The sequence below is a fragment of the Triticum aestivum genome, chromosome 3B, assembly GCF_018294505.1.
Source record: "Triticum aestivum cultivar Chinese Spring chromosome 3B, IWGSC CS RefSeq v2.1, whole genome shotgun sequence".
In the NCBI taxonomy this organism is placed as follows: Eukaryota; Viridiplantae; Streptophyta; class Magnoliopsida; order Poales; family Poaceae; genus Triticum; species Triticum aestivum.
This window is the reverse complement of record NC_057801.1, coordinates 607,594,362-607,603,267: the sequence shown is the minus strand read 5'-3', so window position 1 is coordinate 607,603,267 and position 8,906 is coordinate 607,594,362. Positions and strand designations below refer to the sequence as shown.

Here is an 8,906-nt window from a genome sequence, read left to right as displayed (position 1 = left end):
CGAAAGGCCTAGATGGGCTGGGCCAGGCCGCACTATGCACTTGCAGCCCAGGTGCACAGTGGGTCTTTCTCCTTTTCCCTTCTCTTTTTTCTGTTTGCATTTTTCTTATCTATTTAGCATTAATTTTTTATACTAAATGAATTTAGTTGCAAATGAAACTTGGCACACAAATACTATGTAATATTTTGCAATACTTCGCAAAGTTTGAGGTCACTTTGAAATGTTTCAATTTAGTTTAATATTTAAATGGGCATATCAAGTGTTGCCGGTCCACTTTAAATAAGTGTAGGGGCTATTTGGGAATTTGAACGTGGTTGATTTCTTCATGACAAATACTTAGGGATTATTTAAGATATTACCAACATTTTTGTTTTACTGTTTGAAGAAATAATATTTTGACTTCATTTTGAATTGGAATTGGAGTTGAGTTTGAATCGAAGTGGTGATTAACATAGTAATCATGATGACCTGGTAACTTTATTAGAGCACTTTAGCTTAATACATAGGGGTGTTACAAAACTGGCATGCAGGTTGATACCAAAAACACTAGGGGGTTCTCGGCAAAAGCAAAAGTCTGACTTAAAATTAGACTCAGGTTGATTAACAAGAACATCAGGTGATTTTTTGCAAAACAATGTGGCAAACCAAGAATACATATTCCCTTTATAACAAAAGAGCATGCTCGTTGCTACGGGAGAAAAAATACCACAATCTCCTAACCCAATAACCATGAGTCAAGACCCCAATAGGTCCACATGCTCTCTTTCATCAGATGACATCACATCTGTGTTGTCACTTATCCTCCTTCCCATCCTCACCAACGGTGACCTAAGTGCTCGCACAATTACAACGTATTTGAATGTTGTTAATCCTAAGGCATCTCTCTCTCTCAATATATATACATACATACATAAGATGAGAAATCTACTTTTTTCCCGTGAGGTTTTGGTGAGGCATGCATGGGAGGTTATAGATGGTTTCTTTCATCAATCTTGGTTTTTGCTGAGGTGTTCATTTCCAATTCAGATCGGCACCGGTATGAAAGTAAGACAAACCATGCGCTATTGATTAAGGTTGTAGCCTAAATAGCATTTTTAAATGGTTAACAAATAAAATAACATCATATTCAAATTCTACATATTTTTCTAATCAAATTAAATATATAACATGTTAAATTTGAAGTTAGGGTTTAAAAGATATGACTAATTTAAAAGCTTTTGGTATGTACTATGGTTTACTTAAGACAATTATCAAGGGTTTCCTGCAAAAGTGAAAATCTGACTTAAGACTGGCATGCGGGTTGATTACCAAAAACATTAGGGGTTGTCGACAAAAGCAAAAAATCCATCTTAAAACTGTATTGTAGGTTGATACGAGAAACATCAAGGTTTTTTCTACAAAATAGCATGACACACCAAGAATACATATTCCCTTTATAGAAAAGAGCATGTGCGTTGCTAAGGGAGAAAAAAAATACCAGTCTCTCCTAACCTAATAACCATGGGTCAAGACCCCAATAGGTCCACATCCTCTCTTTAAACAGATGACATCACATATGTGTTGTCACTTATCCTCCTTCCATCCTTGTCGATGGTGGTCTAAGTGCTCACACAATCACAACGTGTTTGAATGTTGTCAATACTAAGGCATATGTCTCTCGACATAAGATGAGGAATATGCTTTTCTCCCTGTGAGGTTTTGGCTAGGCGTGCATGCGTGGTCATATATGGTTTCTTTCGTCTTCAATCTTGATTTTACTGAGGTGTTCATTTTCAATCCGGATCGGCACCGTTATAAAAGTAAGATAGATCATGCGCTATTTGTTAAGGTTGCTCCCTAAATAGCATTTTTAAAATGGTTAACAAATAAAATAACATCATATTAAGATTCTGCATATTTTTCTAATCAAATTTCATATATAACATGATAAATTTGAATTTAGGGTTTAAAAGATATGACTATTTTAAAAACATTTGATACGTACTATGGTTTGATTAAGCCAATTACTAGGGGGTTTTATGTAAAAGTGAAAATCTGACTTAAAACTGGATTGCATGTTGATTAACAAAAATATTAGGTGGTTTTCTATAAAATAGCATGATGAACCAAGAGCACTTATTTAGATATATTAAAACTGTGCAACTTTCCAGCCCTCTGAGGCCATCAGCGTCCGTGGCCGTTCGATCTTCAATTTCAAGCATTTTCGGCAGTTAGATTTGATGTGAATCGCACCTAATCAGCCCTCGTTCGCTATTAACGAGCCCGAACCGTCTGGGCCGCTGCTCCGGTCGCTTTTTTGGTTGTCTCGGGTTAAATTGGGCCTCATGGGCCTGTAGAAGCCTCCCTAAGCCATCGATCATTTCATTTCGCTAGGTCGCACGTCTCCCCCACCCCCCTTGCGTGGCGGCTCTTCCCATGGCTATCAACAGCCTCTGTCGTGCTCATCCCCATTCCTGTACGCGGATGGGATCCTGCTTCCCACCGCGCAAGGGCACCGGTACGACAGCCTCCCAGAATCTGGCTTAGATTTCGGACGGCACCACAACTTCGGCTGGGGGCCTCAAGCATCGGCGGCGACGCCAGAGGGCGGTGACGACGGCAGCGAACCATCGCTTGTTCTCTTTACAACAAAAGAGCATGTGCGTTCTTACAGAAGAAGGAAAATACCACACTCTGCTAACCCAATAATCATGAGTCAATACCATAATAGGCATGCATCCTCTCTTGAACAAATGACATCACATCTGAGTTGCCACTTACTCCCTCCGTCTGGTGAACACTGTACATTTGGCTTTGAAATTTATCCATAAGAGAGTGTACTTCTATCTCTATCTTTGCAATGCACTTTAAAGTATGACGAAATGTTTCTCTCTCATCACACGGTAATCAACACCAATAACATTATCGTATTTAATTTATCCATTTGGCTTTAAAGTATGACGCAATGCACTTTAAAGTATGACGAAATGTTTCTCTCTCATCACACGGTAATCAACACCAATAACATTCTAGGCATGGTCTTTAATTTCTACATGCACTTAGCTCATTGGGGTTGGGTAGTTAAAGAGGAGAGAGATGGTGGCTTGCACCTTTCCGGTGCATGTTTTACTCTACTTCATAATTTGTCCTAAAATTTCTATATGTACATTTTTCACCGGACGGAGAGAGTATCCTCTTTGCCATCCACGTTCACGGTGGCCTAAGTGGCCACACAATTACAACATGTTTGAACGTTGTCAAGCCTAAGGCATATGTCTCTCGACATAAGATAAAAAATCTTTTTTTTCTCCGTAAGGTTTTGGCGGACGGGCATGCATGGTTTTAGATTGTTTCTTTCGTCTTCAATCTTGGTTTTGCCGAGACGTTCATTTTCAATCGAGAGATCGGCATCGGTATGAAAGTAAGGCATATCATGCGCTGCCTCACATCCGGAGGCCGGAGAGGGGCAAAAAAGAAAAGGAAGTTATTATACAACGTGTTAGTGCTTGAACCAAACAATGACATCAAACAAACAAACCATGGCAAAGTGGCAACGCCATAAATGACGCGACCAGGGACCGAGATGGAAGCAGTGGAATTGACTGAAACGAGGAGACCGGCGGTGCCGCTGCGAGAGCAAGGCGGGTAAATTCCACCCCCACCGAAAATTTGAAGGTTGCACTTGCACTGCTCACCGTTCAGCGGCGTGCCGGGGCCAGCGTGGCTGTACCGGCTGGGCTGCCGTGCGGCGCTGCTCGTGCCTGCCTGCCTGCCTGCGCTTTTCCGTCGCTGCTCCAGATCGCAATGAATGCCGGCTGCCATTCGGATCAAAAGCGGCCGGTGTAAATGAAGGTTGTTGGGGCGCATTCAATACAAGCAACCTTCAGAGCCCTCCGCAGACACGCGTCAGGAGGAGCTTTTAAAACCTCCTCAGACCTTTCTTTTGGTGAGTGAATTCCCACGCACGGGAGGGAATGGAGAGTGGTTTCGTTCGCTTGGTCACCAAAAGGAATTCTTCCGTCTCGCTACAGGTAAAAATGTAGTAATCCATTCAAACCAAAGATAAAAAAAACGAAAGGAAATGTTATTGTGAAATCGGGTGATAATAGTGGTATCGACGATGGCGTTAAATTCCGGCGTTATCAAGGCGTGAATTGAAACGTCTTAAATTTCCATCGGTGGCAATCAATCCGGAAGATTGGATTTCTACAAGACGATTTTATCTGCTGTGTAGTGTTACATCAGGGGTGGATTTTTTTTCTTCAGCAAACAATGGCTGTAACGCACCTAGTAAATGAGATGAGGTGACCACATACATTACTCCATTTTTTCCCTGAGAAATATCTTGATTTTTCGAAAAAGAGGAGGAGAAACAAATCGGAAAAGTTAATTAAATCGAATCATTTTGTCCATTCCCCGTAGTTCTACTCGTGCTAGCTCATTAATAGCGCAAGGAGGGAGGGGGGCCTCCCCACTGCTCCACAGGTGACAGTTCACAGCCTCCCCGCTGCACCACCACGCCAACCCCCTCTCCCTCCCCGGCCCGCACCCAAAACTGCTCCGCGCAAATGGACAGAGCTCCGGTGTGATCCCACCACCCGCACGCCCCGCCTCCACTCCCCGCCCCGGCCGCCGCAATGGCCGCCTTCGCTCCCGCGCTGCTGCTCCTCCTCCTCGCGGCGGCCGCGGCGACGGCGACGACCACGACCGCGCTCACCGACGACGTGCTCGCGCTGGTGGTCTTCAAGACCGGCGTGGCCGACCCGCTGGGCCGCCTCGCCCGGTGGACCGAGGACGACGACCGCCCCTGCTCCTGGCCGGGCGTCGGCTGCGACGCGCGCGCGGGCCGCGTCACCTCGCTCTCCCTCCCCGCCGCGTCGCTCTCGGGCCGCCTCCCCCGCGCGCTCCTCCGCCTCGACGCGCTCCTCTCCCTCTCCCTCCCCCGCAACAACCTCTCGGGCCCCGTGCTCCCCGGCCTCCTCGCCTCCCTCCCCCGCCTCCGCTCCCTCGACCTCGCCTCCAACCGCCTCGCCGCCACCGTCCCCGCCGACCTCTTCGCCCAATGCCGCGACATCCGCACCATCTCCCTCGCCCACAACGAGCTCTCGGGCTACATCCCGCCCGCGGTCGCCTCCTGCTCCTCGCTCCTCTCCCTCAACCTCTCCTCCAACCGCCTCGCTGGCCCGATACCCGATGGTATCTGGTCGCTGCCTTCGCTCCGGTCTCTGGACCTCTCCGGGAATTCGCTGTCGGGGAGTGTTCCTGGTGGGTTCCCCCGGAGCAGCTCGCTGCGGGCGCTGGATTTGAGCCGTAACCTTTTCGCCGGGGAGATACCGGCTGATGTCGGAGAGGCGGCGCTTCTTAAATCGCTGGATCTCGGGCGTAACTTCTTCACCGGCGGCTTACCGGATTCTCTCCGGAGGCTGACCGCGCTGCGGTTCCTTGGCGCCGGCAGCAATGCGCTAGCTGGCGAGGTGCCGGCGTGGATCGGGGAGATGTGGTCCCTGGAGCGGCTTGACCTGTCGGGCAATCGCTTCGCCGGCGTCATCCCCGACGACATCGCGAAATGTAAGAACCTGTTGGAGGCCGATCTCAGCCGGAACGCGCTCACTGGAGAGCTCCCCTGGTGGGTGTTCGGCCTGCCACTGCAGCGCGTCTCGGTCGCCGGCAACAAGCTCGACGGGTGGGTCAAGGTCCCCGGAGATGCCGCGTTGGCGTTGCATGTGCTGGACCTGTCGAGCAACGCGTTCTCCGGCGGGATCCCGCCGCAGATTACTGCCTTCGCGGGGTTGCAGTTTCTGAACCTGTCCTCGAATTCCATATCGGGGCAGCTGCCTGCTGGCATTGGTGGGATGCGACTGCTGGAAGTGCTCGACGTCAGCGCTAACACGCTAACCGGAAGCGTGCCACCGGAGATTGGTGGCGCGGTGGCGCTCCGGGTGCTGAGGATGGGGGACAATTCTCTCACCGGCCGCATCCCGGCACAGATTGGGAGCTGCAGTTCCCTCGTTGCACTGTAAGCGAATTTCTCGCCATTTTTTTGCCGCACTAAATTTGACACAATTCAGATTGCTTGTTAGTGAAGTTGACTAGGTCTATTTGTTTTCTGTATTTCCCTGCATGCCTTGGTTGCTTTCAGTTTCCTAGGTTCCAGAGACGTTGTAGAAAATGACAGGACATCGATGTCTTTAGTTTTCTGTTAGGAGTCCTAAACCGCAAATTGTGGGTCTCTGTCATGTTGTCCTGCTCGTATCCAGTGCCCGGTTCATTTTCTAGGATACGCTTAAAACTGAAGTCAAATGTGCATGTGTGGGAATCTGAGCGTTTGTTTCAAACTTTGCAAACTGTAATCAAATAGAAAGTCTAGCAAGCTGATCTGACAGATCTAAACTTATTGTTACTTGATTCTGACTTAATGAGTACTCAAAAAGTGAAGCCCGCAGATCGAGCAAGTATAAACTCAGTTATACTCTGCTTGATTTTCTGAACATTAGGAGTCATTTTAATTGATACAGTTTGCTTGTGAATGCAGGGATTTGTCGCACAACGACATCACGGGACCGATTCCAAGCACCCTCGGGAACCTGACCAGTCTTCAGGCTGTTGATCTCTCCCAGAACAAGCTGAATGGGACCCTGCCAGTGGAGCTTTCTAATCTGCCCAGCTTGCACATCTTTGACGTCTCCCACAACTTGCTATCAGGAAATCTCCCGAACAGCCGTTTCTTCGACAATATCCCCGACTACTTCCTATCAGACAATTCCGGCCTATGCAGCTCCAGGAAGAACAATTCCTGCGGTGCTGTCATGCCAAAGCCGATTGTACTCAACCCCAATTCCTCATCAAACCCCTTGTCACAATCCACACCAAGTTCCCCTAGCAGCAAGCACCACAAGAAAATCATACTGAGCGTCTCCACCCTCATTGCCATTGCGGGTGGTGCTGCCATTGCCATCGGAGTGATCACTGTAACTGTGCTCAATCGTCGTGTCCGTGCAGCCGCCTCCCACCCAAAGCCTGCTATTGCACTATCTGATGATTACCTTAGCCAATCCCCGGAGAATGATGCTAGCTCTGGGAAGCTTGTCATGTTTGGTAAAGGCAGCCCAGAGTTCAGCACTGGTGGACATGCCTTGTTGAACAAGGACTGTGAGCTTGGGCGAGGAGGCTTTGGTGCAGTCTACAAGACGGTGCTCAGAGACGGACAGCCGGTGGCCATCAAGAAGCTCACCGTGTCTAGCTTGGTGAAGTCTAAGGATGACTTTGAGCGACAAGTGAAGGTGCTTAGCAAGATGCGGCACCACAACATTGTCACACTGAGAGGCTTTTACTGGACTTCATCGCTGCAGCTGCTCATCTATGATTACCTCCCAGGAGGAAATCTGCACAAGCACCTCCATGAGTGCACTGAGGAGAACACTCTTTCCTGGATGGAGAGGTTTGACATTATCATCGGTGTTGCCAGGGGACTGATGCACCTCCACCAGCATGGCGTCGTCCATTACAATCTCAAGTCAAGCAATGTGCTGCTGGACAGCAATGGTGAGCCCAGGGTCGGTGACTATGGCCTTGCAAGCCTACTCCCGATGTTAGACCGGTATGTGCTGAGCAGTAAGATCCAGAGTGCACTTGGATATATGGCGCCAGAATTCGCATGCAAGACGGTGAAGATCACCGAGAAGTGCGACGTCTACGGCTTTGGGGTGCTTGCACTGGAAATCTTGACGGGCAGGAGGCCCGTTGAGTACTTGGAAGATGACGTGGTCGTGCTATGTGACTTGGTGAGAAGCGCGCTGGAGGAAGGCAGGCTGGAGGACTGCATGGATCCGCGACTGTGCGGCGAGTTCGCGATGGAGGAGGCCATTCCGATCATCAAGCTGGGCCTCGTTTGCACATCGCAGGTGCCGTCGAACCGGCCGGACATGGGCGAGGTGTTGAGTATACTTGATGTGGTGAGGAGCCCTCAGGACAGTCCAGGGGATGAGATGGTATAAGCAAGGTCTCTTTTGAAACTCTGTTCTGTGTGTGCCTGGGTTTTTGTTTTTCTACTAGATGCATATATGATGCCCGGTTGGGAAGAAGGGAGGAAGCAAAGAGTGGTGATGCATTGTGGAATGCTTGTAGCTTGTAGTTTGGTTCTGAAATCTTAGGGGGTTGGCGATGCTGTTTTGCTGCTTCTCTGCGATTCTTTGGTTCATTCCTTGGATGAAACTGTAGCTTTCTCTGCTCGTGTGGGGTATTGCCGCGAGAGGTTGTGGCCGGCATCTCGGCACCCCTGAAATGACTGATATCTGATTGCCTTCTTAGCTAGTTGTGCTGATAAATGTGACTTTGATTTACATATATATTGCTCGAACATCTTCTGCTTCACAATGTGTGGTCATTTTATTAGTTTTACTCATCTGATGCTGCCGATCTTTTCACTGCCACCTATTCACTAACAGAAAAATGTTCACAGCAACGACTGTTTCGATTCCATTACTGATTTCATGACCGTAATCTCGATGATTGCCCTTCTGATCCAGTCCATCAAAGTTGTGTTGCCAGCTATTTGCAGCCGTTGACCCGGAGGGAATGTGAACGCTAGGCCTTTCTCCCCTCCGGTTTGAAGGCACTCGTTGGAGCAAGGATCCATGGATCACAGCCTGGTGGTGGCCGGGCCCAGTGCCCTGTGAAGCTTCCAAAAAAGGCGCCTCGGCAGTGACTGCTTCTGTGCTCCCACGCCGCGCGCGCCAGTCACCACCACCAAGAGGAATTGAATCGAGGGGGAGCCTTCAATGGCAGCACCTACCATTTTGCTCCGCCGCGTGCAATAGTAGCACTGTGGCAGCAGGCAGCATTCACTCGCGCTTGCCTGCCCCGCCTCACCCGTCGACAGCAAGCGAACCAGGAGCGAGGCGTGGGCCCGGGGGTGTGGCGTGGGCGAG

The 8,906-nt window shown here is 49.1% G+C and overlaps 1 protein-coding gene across 1 annotated transcript; it reads left to right on the top strand.

The window, feature by feature from the left end:
• The first annotated feature begins 4,456 nt into the window (after window positions 1-4,456).
• Window positions 4,457-8,349, top strand: LOC123071227 (probable LRR receptor-like serine/threonine-protein kinase IRK). The gene is made up of 2 exons (XM_044494742.1): window positions 4,457-5,995; window positions 6,512-8,349. The coding sequence occupies exons 1-2, from the start codon at window positions 4,617-4,619 to the stop codon at window positions 7,971-7,973; spliced, it is 2,841 nt and encodes a 946-aa protein (XP_044350677.1). The 5' UTR covers window positions 4,457-4,616; the 3' UTR covers window positions 7,974-8,349.
• The last annotated feature ends 557 nt before the right edge of the window (window positions 8,350-8,906 follow it).

What these genes read in the sequence shown, in the direction of transcription:
- LOC123071227 (XM_044494742.1), top strand. Translation starts at nt 4,617, where the DNA reads ATGGCCGCCTTCGCTCCCGCGCTGCTGCTCCTCCTCCTCGCGGCGGCC. An exon ending in TGCAGTTCCCTCGTTGCACT is followed by an intron (nt 5,996 to 6,511) that starts GTAAGCGAATTT and finishes TTGTGAATGCAG; the next exon opens with GGATTTGTCGCACAACGACA.